Raw genomic sequence first — 17,460 nt, forward strand, 5'->3', positions numbered from 1 at the left:
TCCTGATCGTGTTTTGTACAATTAACAACGGTCTATGGGAGTCGTGAGGGTACAGTTTTATAATTCTTTGAATATTTCTTGTTTACTACCTAATGGGACGAGAAAATGGAATGAAAAGGTGTCCCATTTCCCCCCAACCTACTATATAGTCTGTAGGCTTGGTTCTACGCTAAAAGTTTCACGAGACAGTCTTTTTATGAAAGCATGTAGCAGACATAATAACTTAACACTAACTCTGTTGTATGTTATAGGCAAGCCAATACATAGTAATATGTTAATAAAACTATAAATACAATTCTTTAATCATTGTAAGCAATTGTATCTTTATGTAAAACTTACTATCACGATAATCGTGAGTCACCGTGAATATCCCGAAAATCGTGAGTCTCGTAGACCATGCAGTGGTTGAAACCCGCAACGAATTAGCACTAAGTGCAAGCGATTCCTTTGTGTATACATTCAGCATGTTCTAGCCATACAAGGGCCTGACTCTAGACTTCTTTTGTTATTTCAACCAAAGACTATATTATTAAGTAGATGGAACAATAATACTTAGCAATGTTTTAAAAACATTACACCGAACGTATATGCTCTAAATGCCGTGACAACAGTGCGAGCTTCGGCGTGTTTAAGCAATGTAAACTATGTAAAAACTTATGTTTTTTCTTCTAACACATGTGTTGGCCTAACAGGGATAACTTTCACACAAGTATGTGCATTACGTTTATATGTAAATTTCTAGTGTGCTGAGACCCCGGTACTGTATTAACTTCTTCAATCTTATCAATATATATGTAACTACATACATCGATCTTATGATCGTCTGTGAGTTAAACATGATCGTCTGTGTGTTTAATGTCAAACCGAAAATTATTTGTTGTATGTTGAACCGAAAACACAGAATAAATTCAATTTATAAACAAGAGTAACGTCTATCTAGCTTTGAAGTTTGAAATCTGGAAAAAAAATGGCTTGGAAGAAACGAGTGCTTTCTTCTCCCTGTCCTGCAATTGTAATTTTGGTAATTATAATTTCCGTTTATTCGTTGTTTTAATTACTATTCATTCTATAACTCACATAGAACGATGAAGTTATGTGAATTCTGCTACGATTTAAATTGCCATGTATATGCACTTTGTAACAGAGGTATAGCACGAGTATTATAACGACTGTCTTTGCCCGGTAACAAGAGAGAATAAACAGGTTTATACTGATTTATAATAATGTTATTAAACGCTATAACTGGTATTTTTATTAAGTGCAATGCAAGTTACAATAGGGAAAGTATTTAGATAGGCCCATACAGGTTATACAACACGCACACAGCCGCAATGCAAATCTGAATTCAGTTTAAGCTGCGTTGAATAGTTTGTTTCGTTAAACTCCCACAGGTTAACTGTTGCGTGCAGAATTTCTCGGAAGCTGGTTTATTTGAAGAAATTTACCAATAGGCAGAACAATAGAGCTGATACAATAAACTCGCCGTTGGGGTTCTAACGACTACAGATACAAACATTGCAAAAAGAATGAGGCCGCAAAAGAAAAAGGATTTACTAACTGCGTGCTGTGTGCCTGATCGCTGGTGCGTTTAGTCCCTGCAAGCGCGATAGGTATTCGACCTATTTAGCTGGTCGTTACAACGCCACTTTGTTGCAGTGCTATAGGGTTGTGTCTTCACAACCCTATAGCAGTGCTATGTATATTTAATGTCGGTAGGGTTAAACACAAAATTTTCATTTATTGACTATAGAATAGGACATAGGTGGTGCGGAATATATCTGGAGGGCTGAATAACGAAAATAGTCGTAAAATGGAATGGGTAGAAGAATCGTATCGTCGGTCGTTTAAGGAGATATCTGACTTCGGAAAAGACGTTCCGGATATACAACCGTTGATTGATTACTTTGTTGAAAGTCTTACACAACCAAAACTAACAGAATGGAAAGGGTACAAAGTGTACGGGTTTGGTTTTAACGCAGATACCATAAAGTGGGTATACGATAATTGGACGCCATGGCAAGATGACGTCATTGTTGCGTCATTTCCGAAAACAGGTAAGTCTTGGGATCCTATCGGGTCAAACATTATTTTTAGGGTGTAAGTCTTAATGTTATATTGTAGGTACGACTTGGTTGAGACATATAGTGCGATTGCTTTACTTCAGACACGATGAAAACCTATTGAAAATGACGGAAGGTATGGTGATGCCGCATATATACCTCGAAACTGGAATACGTAAGTAGGCCTATGTTAAAAACATATGAATTCGTAAAATAAAAACGTTTATTATCATTCTAGCTTTAAAATTTGAATTTCTTGACAAACTGCCTTGGGATAGAAAAGTACTTTCCACCCATGTTCCCGCAGCTTTGTTTAACTTCGAAAAGATAAGAAACGCTGGTGCAAAGGTATGTACAACTCTAACGTATACAGAATGCACGTTAAGTAACATAAATTAGTGCTGACTCTTATCTTTTAAAACACACAAAAAGCTGAAAAGTGTCGCGAAAACTTTTACGAATGAGGTATGCACATATTGGAAGGTAAGCCAACTGTGCTCTATAAATCTCAGGTCCCAAGTTGCCATGCTATGAAATCTGACCCACATAAAATATAAATATAGAACATGCACAAGAAATAGATAACGTCGACAAAACACAGTTGCTATACAACTCGATATTTACTTAGAAGCCTTTAATTTTAGGTTATCTACACAATACGCAATCCAAAAGACCAGCTTGTGTCCTGGCACAAAATGATGGTGAATTTTCCTATAAATAGAGAGGGGACAAATTTGAAAGACCACTATCCGCTGGAATGGGAGAAGTTTTTTGATGTTGCTATCAGTGGTAAGAAATACTTATCGTGCAAATAGGCTTTGGCTCGCTGAAAATAGATAAAACATGTCTCGCATCATTTTTACGGTTTTAATCATTAACTGCTGTCTGCTGTGCTGGAGTTAAGCAGCAACATTTATTGTTTAGGCAAACAACAGATGACGAACAAAGAAGGTGAATATTACATGGAGCATTTGTTATCATGGTACCCACATAGAAACGACGAAAATGTTCTATTTGTGGTTTTTGAAGATTTGAAAAAGGTTTGGAGCAATACATTTAATAAAAACATTAATCGAAAAATGGCTTACTCGTTATAGGAAAACACACCGAGCAATTCCCGGTTGTAAATTTGAGAAAAAGTGACATGTCTGGCCGAATATACTATAATATATGAGCTACATGCTGATATCTAACCCCACGATCTCCCAATTTGTCACATATAAAAAACAACCTAATATAAACTGACTTGACTCTTATAAGACCATTTTAATCTTTGAGTCGCTGTGGAATTTAATTAACCAACTAAACAGATTAAACCCAAAGTCCCATTTAATCATGTTAATATACGGACTCTAAACCCATTTGAATCCCCTTTAAAAAAGCCATTTGAAAATAAACGGATGTCCGCTATATGCAACTCAATGCGCACACAGACACAACAAAGAATACCTTACAATAACGAATATACGTTACAACAAAGAATACGTTACACTATATTGGTTATATAATATATTAATATAGTACAAAAATGCGTTGCTAAATACACCCTTCTATAAATTACAGGATCCGTTAAAAGAAATCCGACGAATAGCTAAGTTTCTTGACGTTAAAATATCGGAGGACGATCTTTTAAAAGTCACGGAGTCTTCATCGTTTGCTTCAATGAAGAAAGAATATCATTGGACAGAGAAAGTGAAGTTTTTTCGAAAAGGTGAGTTAATGATAGTTCCCAAACGAATGTTGCGGAATGATGGGAAAATGATAATGACTGCTGGTTTAGAATGAAGCGGTCGCGTATACGTATCTTTATTAAATTCATGCTCTTGCTTTGCTGTATATAACTTTTTATAGGGCGCGATATTTAAGGTACTGTAGTCTTAGTGAAATATAGTAGGGCGGGGGAAATGGGACACCAGTTCATTCCATTTTCTCGTCCAATTCGGTAATAAACGTAAAAAATTACAAAGAATTATATAACCGTATCCTCGCAACTCCCATAGACAATTGTTAATTGTTTAAATTTAAAACACGATCACGATATTTGGAAAATATGTCCTAAAGGTGTCCCATCCTCCCCCCGTCCTACTATATACCATAGTATACTGGAGTGACTATATGGTCATGCAGAGTGCATCAAATAAACACATATAAGCTAACCTCCAGCGTTTATATATGATAGCCGCAGTAAGACCACTCATTTGTTATTAAAGCACTGTTTTCTTCTTCATATTCTTTGTTTTTTTACCTCAATCTACTATAAATATAACCCATTTGTCGTTTTTATTTAGGCAAAGTGGGAGACTGGAAAAACCACTTCACTGTCGCACAGTCGGAAAAAGTTGACGCTTTGGTCAAGCAAAAGCTCGCTGGGACTGATATTAAATTCACTTATGAATTGTAAAGAATTCCTTCGATTTTATTTCGGTCTCAATTCTTAGGAATGTTTTATTACCTTTTTTAAGAGTTAAATGTGTGAAAATTTATCCATTATTATATGCTGTAGTTTTTTATTTGTGCATGTAACTTCACATGATGCGCCTTTTTTACAGTGTTTGTACCGATATATACATCTCATATATAGGCTGTATGTTGTGGATTCTACCTTAGTAAGTTGCAACTAATTTGGTGGTTTAAATTAAATTGTCGCGGAATAAATTAAGACGTTTAAACACCAAATGGACAGCAAGCATAAGAAAAGAAATAGTCGCAATTGGTGGCTCACACATGACCCACTAAATATATTGAGTAGGCCATGGCTCACACAAAAGTACAACTTCTCTGCATCTCTCTTCCTGTGGCTACTTGCGCATTTTGAACATGAAAGAAAAAACTTTATCAAGCGTAGTTTATTTTGTGGTAGCACAGAGTCTACGGCGTAAACCTAAATATATCCCCGAGGGCAATCTGTTTCGTTAAAGAGTGGTTAAGGGAAGACTTGATAAAACAGGCTCCAGTTACATGCCTAGCTGTAGAATTTTGTGTGGGACCGATACATTATCAAAAGGTTTTTTAGTCAGTGTAAAAAAATATTAAAACAGTTCCAAAAAATGACTTTTTAAGTGGCATTCGAGTCCATCACGCCTGGCGTCATATTTCAATGACTTAACGCTGACTACAAGACTGCTTGAGCAACAGAGCGAGACTGGTTCCGACCGGCCACGCAGTGTTGAACCATAGTATACTGAAGTGACTATGGTTGAACTGCGAGGTTGTATGTTATAACCTTTTTAGTAAAATGAGTTTAGAAAAATAGGTGTAAGTCTTTGCCGATTTAAGGTACAGCGACTGTAATCTGTCTAATTTTTAATATATTGCTTTGGATGAAAACCTTATAACGGAAAGTAGTGAAGTGGCCATAGAAAAGTACAGGTTTCCGGCGCAAATGCAAAATACTTAACAAGGTTGGCTTAGTTAATTGATTGCAGCATGATTGGTGTTGATTTAGCGACGCAATGTATTGTTATAGCTAGAGAAATAAAGCGTGCTTGCACGATCAGACTTGTTAAAAAGGTGCAAACATTTGCACGTAGGTTGCTTAGGGCCATAAGCGCGTCTAACATGGAAGCAAGTGCGAATAAACAGATGCTGGAGAAATCGTTTGGAGGGTCATTCAAAGACCTTTTGCAATATGTTTCTGATCCCCCTGATGTAAAACCATTGGTCGAATACTTTGTTGACGGGATAATGAATCCAAAAGAAACCGAATGGAAAGGTCACAAAATGTATGGACAAGGTTTTAATGCCGATACAATTAAGTGGGTGTACGAAAACTGGACGCCGTGGAAAGATGACGTCATTGTTGCGTCGTTTCCTAAAACAGGTATAGTATACTGTGGGCAAGTTTGGATATGGTTAGAACCTAAATCCCATACATTTCTTGATCATGTTCATATGTTTTGGTAATTATTGTTTCTTTACCATCAAATGCGGGGAGCAAAGAGAATAAAAATACGTCCCATATTACCCCACTCTACTATATTGACCGTAAAGCCAATTGTAACCTTTTTCACGTTATTATACTAAAGCTATATAATCATCTATAGGTACAACATGGGCGAGGCATATTGTTCGCCATCTTTACTACAGAAACGACGAGAATGTAATGGCGATGACCAAAACAATGACGATGCCGACTATTTATCTTGAAACGGGCATCCGTAAGTGTATAACATAATGAATGAATGAATGAATGAATGAATGAATGAATGAATGAATGAATGAATGAATGAATGAATGAATGAATGAATGAATGAATGAATGAATGAATGAATGAATGAATGAAATTTATTTCGTCTCTTCGGTCACGATAGCGAAGAACAAGAGAGTTGACAAAAGCGAAAAGACGGGTAGTAACGGTAAAACAACAGTTGTTAAAACACGCTTGTTGATAAAAAAGAAAGAAATATTGTTTTGAATAAAAGGCGTGACCGTTACACCCTACAGACGATACAATGTGAAAATTAAATAAATAACATTTAATTAAACATATTAAAGTTCTAATTTGAAGAAAAGAACTGTGCATATAATTAATATAATATTATGAATGGAGTGTATAGCTTGTTTATCCTCGCGTGGCGGACAGCGACAGTCGTTATAACACGGATGTTTTTTCACATAGCTTTCCTCGCTTTATTATGGTTAACCACAATAATAGCAGCACCTCGAGCCCCGAACTCGAAGGCTCTGGGATGGACAGACGCGCTAATTACTTTACCGCAGGGCGAAATGAGCGTATGACCTCTCTATAAATCGGATATATTGTTTTTAACTGTGGCAATTTTTGAAGCTTCGAAGTTTGAACTATTGGAAAAACTGCCGTGGAAGAAACGAGTAATGGCTACTCATGTTCCAACGCAACTCCTTGACCTAGAAAAGATTAAATCTGCTGGAGCCAAAGTAGGATAAATGTTCTATTATATATGAGTGATGTCAATGGACTACTCAATGTACATGGTGCTGCTGTCTTACGGCAATATACGCCAAGAGACCGGAATTTTAAGTCAAAATTTGTTCGTTGGTTTACCACCTTAATTTGATGATTTAGTTTCATGGGGTAAGATCGGGTACCGTTATCACGTGTATCTCATGTTTCTTGATCGTGTTTTTAAGAATTGATAACGCAATTTCAGGGTCGTATGGCTGTACAGTTATAAAATTGCAGTAAAACATGTACCATTTTACCCGAACTATATATTTTATGTTTACAATAATACTTGAGTTTCGGTTCTATTACTTTTGTAACAACTTTGTACATTTTGAGTTCAGATAATATATACGATACGAAACCCAAAAGACCAATTGGTATCATGGTATCACATGACGAACAGCTTTCCTCCTATTCCACACCCCAGCAAGCGACAGATGGAAATGTACCCGAAAGATTGGAATAGTTTCTTTGAGTCAAGTATTTCGGGTATGGTAAACTTTAATCATTGAATGTTGAAGATTATACGAATATAAGGTGCACAAAATGTAAGTACTTTTTCGGCGAGACTCACCGATTGCCGCCTCGGTTTCATAAATATTTGAGCGTTGTTGTTCAAGACACATAAACTGAGATTGCATTAAGTTTTCTTTTTTGCTTTGTTGTCATAATTCACTTACACTTCTGGCACTGATATTCCTTTTGTAAATGGATATAGTATAGTGGGGTAAGATGGGACACTTTTAGCACGTAATCCATGAATATCCTGATTGTGATTTGAACAATTAATAACGGTCTATGCAGTCGTGGCGGGGATATAGGGTTTTACAACTTATTGAGTATTTTTCGTTTACTACCAAATGGGACGAGAAAATAAAATGAAAAGTGAATTCCATCTATAATACCACATTTGGTTATAGGCAAACAACTCCTGGGCAACAAGGAAGGCGAATGGTACATGGAGAACTTGTTGTCATGGTACCCTCACAGAAATGACGAGAATGTTTTGTTTGTTTATTTCGAAGAACTTATAAAGGTGAACATTTGTTTACTTTTTTTCAAGGCTTGCAATCTATAGATAAAACATTAGCAACCACTTATGAGACAATAATCTTTAAGTTTCTCGCGCCAGGACAAATATTTTTAAAAGCAACGTGTATATGTTGTCTCAGGATTCAGAAAAAGAAATCAAAAGAATAGCTGACTTTCTTGGAGTTTCAGTTACTCCTGAAGATGTTTCGTGTATTGCTAATGCAACCTCTTTCGTTTCAATGAAACAACAAAGTAGCAGTGGGGAACAAATGATCAACTTTTATCGCAAAGGTAGGGTATTATTTATTGCTATACATATATAGAACTGTGGGGTAAGATGGGATACTGTTAACATCGAAATCCATTCTATATTTCTTGATCGTGTTTTAAACAATAGCACTGCTCTTTTTGAGTCGTGGAGCTGCGGTTACACATTTTTTAAAAGTTTTTTTGTTTGCTACTAAAAACATTAGACTATTTTCCCTATTACATGTTACTCTTTTAGGTAAAGTGGGAGATTGGAAAAATCACTTCACTGTCGCACAGTCAGAGAGAATGGACGCATTGGTTAAAGAGAAGTTAGCTGGAACTGATATTCAGTTCACCTATGAACTGTAAATTTTAGAATTACTCAACATATTCGTGTTGTGACCCAATTTAACCCATCTCGTTACCAAGTTAGAAAACATAATTTGTTTTAAATAACAGTTTTTTTATAAAGCGAAAATATGTCAATGTGAATACACGTTAATACTCATGTGTGACAATACAATTCACTAACAAACAATTTATCGTGCGGCACCGCTGTATCACGGGCTTCTCTAAAACACTCAATCTACGCAATCTACGCAATCTACGCAATCTTCTCTAAAACACGCAATCTAAGCAGTCTTGTTTTGTCAAATTAGTAAATCAAGTTTTTTAAATAAATAATTATATTATTTAACCAAATATGTCCTAAACTAACGCAATCTATAGAATTAACACATAGCGCCACCTTTCGGTCAAGTCACGCAATCTACGCAATCTTCTCTAAAACACGCAATCTACACAATCTCCTCTAAAACACGCAATCTACGCAGTCTTGTTTTGTCAAATTGGTAAACCAAGTTTTTTTAATAAATAAATAAATATATTAATTAACTAAATATGTCCTAAAATAAAATAACGCAATCTATTGAATTAACACATTGCACCACCTTTCGGTCAAGTCACGCAATCTACTCAATCTAAGATATATACATAATCTGCACAGGCTAATTTTGTTAAAAATAAACCAAGTCTCTTAAAAAAAATTATCTTTTATTTAACTGTGGTATACTCAGAATATCAACTCAATCTACAGAACAACACGGTAGACAGTTAACGACAAATTTAAAGTATGCATTGCAGCTGAACGTCATCAAACGTGAACTTTGCGTAGATTGCGTGTTTTAGAGAAGATTGCGTAGATTGCGTAGATTGCGTGTTTTAGAGAAGCCCCTGTATCACTGCATGTTACATTGCCTAAAGCATGTTACAGCCAGAGAGAAATGAGCTCTAAAAATGGAGACGTGTCGAGAGCGATCGTTTAAAAAAGACATACAATATAACGTCAAAACTGACTTATGTGAAAATTCAGAAAAAAAATCGCTTGCAAACTATATATTGCTAATAGGACAAAAAAACATGTAGAAAGACAACTATTTGTCCCAAAATACCTAAATTCAAGTGTCTTTACTCCCCATACCCCGCCGCTGTGTGTTTTCTGACGAGCGTCAGTTAGCGGAAAACAAAACAATAATTAACTTGCGCTCGGGGGCGATATTTGCAAGCTTGATCTTAGCAAAATAAAGTTTCAGCTACAAACTACTAAAATGTAAGTAAGAGCCAAGCACAGGGCTAAGATTCTGCAGATCTACAACCTACAATTTTATAATTTGTAATTTAGGAATGAAGTTAAAACGGAGACACAAGAAGAAATTAATGACGAAGATGACACGACACATGCAACTGTTCAGTGGTTTGAATCTTTGGAACTCGCAAAACAGGCGATTAAAGATCATGAAATAGAAACTCTTTGCAAATATAACTTTCTTCGGAGTTCAACTTATGGTAATATGAAAGTTATGTTGTGTTATAACTATTTATTAATGTTGCCTTATATACTACAGTCAGTATTCTCTGGTTAAAATTTCCAATTCCAATATAATTGTGTTCCGATCTTTAAAAGCACATGCTTTACCTGTTTTCTGTATAAATAATTTGATTCTGCAATTTTAAAAGTGCGATAAAGTTAAAGATGTAATATTAATTAGTTACAACTAACCATACACATACATAACTTTAGATTCACAACACCGCATACGATGGGATGCAGATTGTATTCCATATGTAATACAACGTTCGTATAAATTTGAATGCCAACATGGAAAAAATAGAAACAAAATAAACAACACGAAACGCCAGGTAAATATTACAATCTCTTAAAACGTACAATTTCTTTGTTTTTCAATGTATTATAAAAATTTCTGTTAATACCTGTTAATTCATTGGATGTAACTTATAGTAGCATCATTACTCCTTGAACCTGGTCTCCTCTGGTTACGATAAGCATTCCAACTACTAATCTACCACACCGCCAATAAAATTATTCAAAATTTACGAACTTAACAATTATTTAGCCCAAACAAACCAATAGCCCCAAGTCTGCTGTAGTGATCATATTTGATTTATTTTACTATTATCCTGATTCCTGACCAATTTGTGTTTTATTTAAATAGATTTCAATTTTAACTACCTTATTTATTTAATTCAATATTATTTCACCAGAGTGCGGTCTTTTCTGAGAGAAAGAAAACTTATAATTGTGTAAAAGAATCAATTAAAAAAGATTGTCCAGCTTCTGTAACAATAAGAGAAGCTTTCAAGTTCCCTGATTTTCAGGTTAGTTTTTGATTATGCAATATATATATATATATATATATTAAGTTCATTGTTATAAAACCCTCATGCCCAATATTTAAACTTATCCACTACTATTGGTAACATACTTTTAGCTTTGGTCAGTATTTTTAGTCGCAATGTAAAAATCACATAATTCCACTTAATGATATTACTAAAAATAATAATACTGCAAACAGGTGTTTAATCCAACTTTACGTAAGAAACGAGTAAAGTCCAAGTGTTTACGTCGAGCTATGCAACTTAATCAACCATTAGATAAAGTTAATGGATGTTATGTTAAGTTCCCAACTAACAGTGACCACCAAGGACATGCATTGGGTGAAGTAAGTTTTATCGGTTTGATTTTATATAACAGTTCGAAGCCTAGTGTAGTGTCAACTAATAGTTTTATATATTTGTATGTAGGCTAAATATTATTGTGCTAATTGTATTAAAGTATATGTATTTAATTTTTATTAAAGCTATAATAGTTTCGGGTTTGTTATAAAGGAGAAATCTTTTGTAAACTAAAGTCATATTAATGTTTTGTTTTAGTCTGCAGGTAGTATGCAGCAAATGGATGCAGCAGTCATCAATAGAATTAAAATGTTGGTTGGCCAAGGAGTAAAATCCATACCACTAATTAAAGAGAATTTAAAAAAGTTTGTATTAGAAGAACTCTTTAAGGATAAACCACCTCCTGCATTGACCAATAGAAGATTTTTCCCAACAGATAAAAACATTAGAAACCATTGTTATTCCGCCGCTGTGAGGCTTGGTAAACAGTCAATACCAGATGATGAGTTTTTGCTTGAAACAGTTAAACCCGATATTTATAACAATAATATGGTCAATATTATTATTGAGTCAACGGAAGTTGTTGATACATATCAAACTGCCCGCCTATTGGAGTTAGTTGACTTAATAAAAGATGCCATACATGATGTTACTTCAGTGGATACTTTGGTTCAAGCAGAGGTTTTGTTGCAGCAAACATTACAACTTGTTCAAAGTTCCAATGAGAACACTGAAAGTGTATTAAGCAACCAAACTGGTTCATTAAACAAGAAAAGAAAACTTCCAACTGACATTGAAAGTACTAATGATCAACAACTAAAACGTCGGAAGAGTGAAACTATTTTGAGAAACCATTCAGATGAAGACAGATTACAGCAACCACTTGATATTCAAACAACATCCAGTGAATCTGGGAATGCAATTGTTCCTTATGTAGTTTGTGAAAGTATTGAACATACTATGGAAGGTACATCTCTATCAAAAGTTTTGCTAGATATTAAAGTCAGTGATCCAAACCAAGAAGTATTAAAGATAGGATCTCATACAATTACCTATGGACAATTGTTAACATTGGAATCAGAGTTGAGTATAACAGAATATGAATCTGCATTAGCGCATGATCATCACCTTACTATTGGATGGTTATCTGATGCCATTATCAACAGTTACTTATGGCAGTTATGTTCAAGTTATGATCATGTGATATATGCTGATACAAATATTGCTGAGGTTATGAAACATGGTGGGTCCATTAGTCAGTTATGGCAAAATGTTAATTTGAATGACAAAGCTTTGGCTTTTATTCCATGGAACCCTAGAGGTTTACACTGGGTTTTACTTGTGATTGACATCAAACAACACAAACTTTTATATTTGGATCCAAATCAATCTGATGATAATAATAGAAACAAGGATATGTATAAAGCAAAGTCTGTTATTGAAAAATCATTAATGAACAAATTCAACTTCTCTTTGTCTTCAATTGCCACAAATTCGAACAAAACTTCTCAAAATGATAATTTTAACTGTGGTGTGTACATATGTATGTATGCCCTATGGTTAACAAAGGGAATGAATCTAATACAACCTAATAAACCACATTTATATCGAAGACAAATATTCAACACCATAATCGGACATTGTTCACTTAGTGTTGAAAACAAAGACATTTGTAAAGTTTGTCAATTTGATGTTAAAGATAACATCAGCACTGCTTTAGAATGGGTTCAATGTTTTGCATGTAAACAATGGTATCATAGTCGTTGTGTTGGTCTGAGTGATGATCAAGTACTTTGTAATTTCAATTTTGTTTGCCCTGAAATATGTTACTGTTGAAATTCTATTTGTATCAAATAAAAGCAAAAGTAGTGAAATAGGGTGTCTGCATGTTTAGACTGGAATCAATGTATTAAACCATGTACACAGTGCACCCACAATAGTTTTTGTACAAACACAAATATTTAAGAAGACATTAGATATGGTTCAAGCGGTTTGTGATATTTACATACGCATAATTTTCAAGCAGTTTGTAATATTTACAAATTTATTCAGTGTGTATTAAGTCATGCAGCCTTTGGGGTAAAGGCATAATACACCAGACATATTATATCACAACTAAACATTAATTTAATAAGATTATTAGTATAGAAACATAATATAATATCAGCCTATGTACTTACCAGTCACTACTAAAATGCAGTTAATTTCTTTTAATTCAGTAATGAGTCCAGCTGTTATCATAGTGAGGTTATTTGATTTTAAAAATTGGAACAAATGTGTTTCTATTACTTTGATTCAGTAACAAAAATCTAGCCTGTCTGTATGGGTGTAGGACCTCATAACGGTCTGATACAGTGTAAGCTTTATATGGAAGAAAAGTTTGCATCAGTTAAAGATTCAAGGAGGCACATGGATAAATAATATCAAAACATGTATAAAAACTTTGTTTTTATTTTGTAAAACAATAGAAACTTTTGGTAGTAACGTGCTTCTGGGTAAAGAAAAAATAGTAAGCAATTGATTATCACTTAAATCAAGACAACTACAATAATACCAAAGTTAACACGTGGAACATTGTTAACATACTAAGTTTGAGGTAGTGCTGGAATTTTTTACATCAAAACGACAAACTTTACAAATGTCTTTTGTTTTTAATACCAAGTGAGCAATGTCTAATTATAGTGTTGAATATTTGCCTTCGATATAAATGTGGTTTATTAGGTTGTATTAGATTCATTCCTTTTGTTAACCATAGGGCATACATGCATATGTACACACCACAGCTAAAATCATCGGTCTGGGAAGTTTTGCACAAATTTGTGGCAATTGAAGACAAAGAGAAGTTGAATTTGTTCCTTAATGATTTTCCAATACCAGATTTTGCTTTATACATATTCTTGTTTTTATTATTATCATCAGATTGATTTGGATCCAAATACAAAAGTTTGTGTTGTTTTATGTCAATCACAAGTAAAACCCAATGTAAACCTCTAGGGTTCCATGGAATAAAAGCCAAAGCTTTGTCATTCAAATTACCATTTTGCCATAACTGACTAACGGACCCACCATGTTTCATAACCTCAGCAATATTTGTATCAGCATATATCACATGATTATAACTTGAACATAACTGCCATAAGTAACTGTTAATAATGGCATCAGATAACCATCCAAAAGTAAGGTGATGATCATGCGCTAATGCAGATTCATATTCTGTTATACTCAACTCTGATTCCAATGTTAACAATTGTCCATAGGTAATTGTATGAGGTCCTATCTTTAATAATTCTTGGTTTGGATCACTGACTTTAATATCCAGCACAACTTTTGATAGAGATGTACCTTGCATAGTATGTTCAATACTTTCACCAATGACATAAGGAACAATTGCATTCCCAGAATCACTACCAATGACATGAACAATTGCATTCCCAGAATCACTACCAATGACATGAACAATTGCATTCCCAGAATCACTGGATGTTGCTTGAATATCAAGTGGTTGCTGTAATCTGTCTTCATCTGAATGATTTCTCAAAATAGTTTCACTCCTCCGACGTTTTAGTTGTTGATCATTAGTACTTTCAGTGTCAGTTGGAAGTTTTCTTTTCTTGTTTAATGAACCAGTTTGGTTGCTTAAAGTACTTTCAGTGTTCTCATCGGAACTTTGAACAAGTTGTAATGTTTGCTGCAACAAAACCTCTGCTTGAACCAAAGTATCCACTAAAGTAACATCATGTATGACATCTTTTATTAAGTCAACTAACTCCAATAAGCGGGCAGTTTGATTTGTGGCAATCACTCCCGTTGTGTTATTGCTTACAAAAAGTTCTTCTAACACAAACTTTTTAAAATTTTCCTTAATTAGTGGTACGGATTTCTCTCCTTGAGCGACCAACATATTAATTCTGTTGATGACTGCTGCATCTAATTGTTCCACGTTACCTGCAGACTAAGACAAAACATTGATATAATTTGAATTTATAGTTATAAACCAAGAGTTTAACATAACATGCACTAACCTTCTCTAATGCTGGAGTACGTTGTACAGTTTGGCATAAACCTTTATTTCTAATTTGTTTCTTAAATAAACGTGGATTGATCACCTGTGGTCAATGAAAAAAACATAATTGGTAGGTTTTCAATTAGAAACAAATAAAAAAAACTTTTCTACCTCTCCAAATGTATGACCACTGACCAGTGTGCATTTCAGTCTTCGGTAAAGATACTTTAATAAGTAATTCACTAACAAGGCTACTTGCACCAATTTTTAGACCCTCACGGATTATATGACATTTCTTCCCTTTTTGATTTGCATCTTGTTGAAGCAACTGTAGAAGTAAAAACTTGAATCATTGTTTTAGTTTTTTCAACAGAAAATGACAAAATAGGTTTACCTTGTGTTCAAAAACATCATAATGTACTGAAAGTTTGTGTCCCAAAGTATTTCTGATTTCAAGAGATCTACAATTCCATTTACATGAAACATAAAAAGTAAACTAATGCAGCAACTTCAAGTTCTCACCTTTTTTTCTATCAGCATACAAAACAAACTTTGTAAGAGTGTCAGTTTCGAATTGTTTTATACATTTTTCAAGTTCCCCCACAGAGTGACACACTAGGTATAGGAATAATGTTTGTGAGAAATATGGTACGTAACGTATTTTTTTATTGTTATTACAATTTAAATAAGGCATTTAAAATGTAACTTTCAAACCATAACTTTGTTCAATAAAAAACCAGCATCGGATTCCAAAAGGAGGCATTTTACTTACACAAAGGTTGAAGGTCACTGGTTTTTACTTTATTAAGGCTAAAACACTAGTTGTTTGCTTGTTATCTTACGTCCTATAAGTCCTGGTCTTATAAATCTAGTCCTAGCTATATATTTACGATCACCTTTTCCATCTCAGAACTCTTACTTGAAGTTTAATTGGGATTTCACCTAAAACACATTGCTATTAAATCTTACAATGTATACATTTTTTAATTAAAACATACAAATCGGAAATTACCCATACCTGCTTATAATGTGCAGCATGAAAAACTGGATGTTTTATTAAGTAAACAGTCTCATGAACAATTGGCATTTGCAGGGAAATAGCATCCCGTAAACCAATACTTGCTCTGTCTTTGATACTTTTCGTCACTCTGCCATTCAACTGATGTACCAAAGAAGATTTAAGTGCTAGATAGTAATTACAAATATGGTTCATTGTTCGATAAACTTGTCAGCCATATCTGTTTTTCCCCAATAGGTTGTCCGAGGTTAATACACAGCAACGTAAGTTTTAATGTGGTTAATTCAGCTATGGTAAACCAACCTTGTGGTGTGGGAATTTTTCTACTTTAAACATCGGTATCAATGCATTCGTATCACTTGATCCCCCAGTTTAAACGTTTCTTTCCCAACAGTAAAGTATGGTATGTTTAATTCATCCCAATATACTTTTTTTTCAAATTAACTGCAATAATTTTTCTGTTTTAATTTGACTTTTTTAGGTTTTTCTTAACCACAATTATACAAACAAACATATAATGGCACAAAATCAATAAAGAAATAAAAGGTACCAGCATGGCGATAACTGAAGAACACATGGCGATAACTGAAGAAGCAACCATGGACTTTTGCTAGTTGTTACCGAGTCAACCGACCACATTTTTTCAAAATGTATAGTAAAAAATAGCAATAGTAGAGTGGGGAGAGAAGGAACACCTTTACCCCATAATATTCAAATATCCTAATTGTCTTTTTCAATTAACAGCAGATTATGTGATTCATAAGGATACGGTTTTAAAATTATTTTCTTGATCTTGTTTACTTCCAAATGTCCCATCTTGCCCCACCTTACTATGATTAGTTTGTATTTCAGATTTTACATTTGTCTTGCAAACAAATAAAATTCAAACCAACCTTGTTAACTACAGTTGTTTGTTCTTTTGATTTGACCTTCTTTAATGGTGGAGAACCCTTTAAAGCAATTGCACTAAAAAAGTATAAAAAATTAGAAAAAAGTCCCCAAACTTTGACTTACCTATTTTACCTTTCAGTAGTAGCATTTTGTATTTCTGCAGTCTTTGCATTGCTCGCATAATAGGCTGCTGCTGGAAACTTTGTATTTTCTTGAAATATTTCAATAATGACTTCTGTATTTGCTTTTGCCATTTCTATCCATTATTTGGTTGCATAAAATCTAATATCGAAAATCGTCGGTTAATGTC

The 17,460-nt window shown here is 34.2% G+C and overlaps 4 protein-coding genes across 19 annotated transcripts; 3 read left to right on the forward strand and 1 right to left on the reverse strand.

The window, feature by feature from the left end:
• The first annotated feature begins 1,688 nt into the window (after positions 1 to 1,688).
• On the forward strand, positions 1,689 to 4,895 carry LOC149730748 (cytosolic sulfotransferase 3-like). Its single transcript, XM_089884075.1, has 7 exons — positions 1,689 to 2,054; positions 2,122 to 2,235; positions 2,299 to 2,408; positions 2,705 to 2,849; positions 2,985 to 3,100; positions 3,624 to 3,771; positions 4,349 to 4,895. Exons 1-7 carry the CDS (start codon positions 1,811 to 1,813, stop codon positions 4,459 to 4,461), a joined length of 990 nt encoding a protein of 329 aa, XP_089740201.1. The 5' UTR covers positions 1,689 to 1,810; the 3' UTR covers positions 4,462 to 4,895.
• A 611-nt stretch (positions 4,896 to 5,506) lies between these two features.
• LOC149730749 (cytosolic sulfotransferase 3-like) lies at positions 5,507 to 8,803 on the forward strand. Its single transcript, XM_089884064.1, has 7 exons — positions 5,507 to 5,880; positions 6,104 to 6,217; positions 6,847 to 6,956; positions 7,326 to 7,473; positions 7,905 to 8,020; positions 8,157 to 8,307; positions 8,522 to 8,803. Exons 1-7 carry the CDS (start codon positions 5,619 to 5,621, stop codon positions 8,632 to 8,634), a joined length of 1,014 nt encoding a protein of 337 aa, XP_089740190.1. The 5' UTR covers positions 5,507 to 5,618; the 3' UTR covers positions 8,635 to 8,803.
• Positions 8,804 to 9,719: 916 nt separating this feature from the next.
• On the forward strand, positions 9,720 to 13,112 carry LOC149730750 (uncharacterized). The gene is made up of 6 exons (XM_089884003.1): positions 9,720 to 9,874; positions 9,947 to 10,110; positions 10,346 to 10,464; positions 10,828 to 10,941; positions 11,139 to 11,285; positions 11,497 to 13,112. Coding segments are annotated over exons 1-6 (2,124 nt in total). The 5' UTR covers positions 9,720 to 9,872; the 3' UTR covers positions 13,075 to 13,112.
• A 559-nt stretch (positions 13,113 to 13,671) lies between these two features.
• On the reverse strand, positions 13,672 to 17,437 carry LOC149730751 (uncharacterized). 16 transcript variants are annotated; one of them, XR_016385633.1, is made up of 9 exons: positions 17,283 to 17,437; positions 17,153 to 17,225; positions 16,260 to 16,400; positions 16,138 to 16,183; positions 15,764 to 15,856; positions 15,636 to 15,702; positions 15,413 to 15,569; positions 15,261 to 15,344; positions 15,135 to 15,190 (listed from the first exon to the last, which is right to left on the reverse strand). XR_016385633.1 is itself a non-coding variant. In XM_089884058.1 (8 exons), the coding sequence occupies exon 8, from the start codon at positions 15,137 to 15,139 to the stop codon at positions 13,871 to 13,873; it is 1,269 nt and encodes a 422-aa protein (XP_089740184.1). In that variant the 5' UTR covers positions 15,140 to 15,190; positions 15,261 to 15,344; positions 15,413 to 15,569; positions 15,636 to 15,856; positions 16,138 to 16,183; positions 16,563 to 16,703; positions 17,153 to 17,225; positions 17,283 to 17,334; the 3' UTR covers positions 13,672 to 13,870. The 16 variants fall into 16 exon arrangements, 10 of the variants coding, with proteins under 10 accessions (XP_089740184.1, XP_089740182.1, XP_089740180.1 ...); XM_089884058.1 differs by lacking the exon at positions 16,260 to 16,400 and adding an exon at positions 16,563 to 16,703 and having other exon boundaries at positions 13,672 to 15,190; positions 15,636 to 15,856; positions 17,283 to 17,334; XR_016385630.1 differs by lacking the exon at positions 16,138 to 16,183 and having other exon boundaries at positions 15,413 to 15,584; positions 15,636 to 15,703; positions 15,766 to 15,856.
• Between the last annotated feature and the right edge of the window lie 23 nt (positions 17,438 to 17,460).

This window comes from Ciona robusta, chromosome 9, assembly GCF_009617815.1.
Source record: "Ciona robusta chromosome 9, ASM961781v2".
NCBI lineage: Eukaryota > Metazoa > Chordata > Ascidiacea > Phlebobranchia > Cionidae > Ciona > Ciona robusta.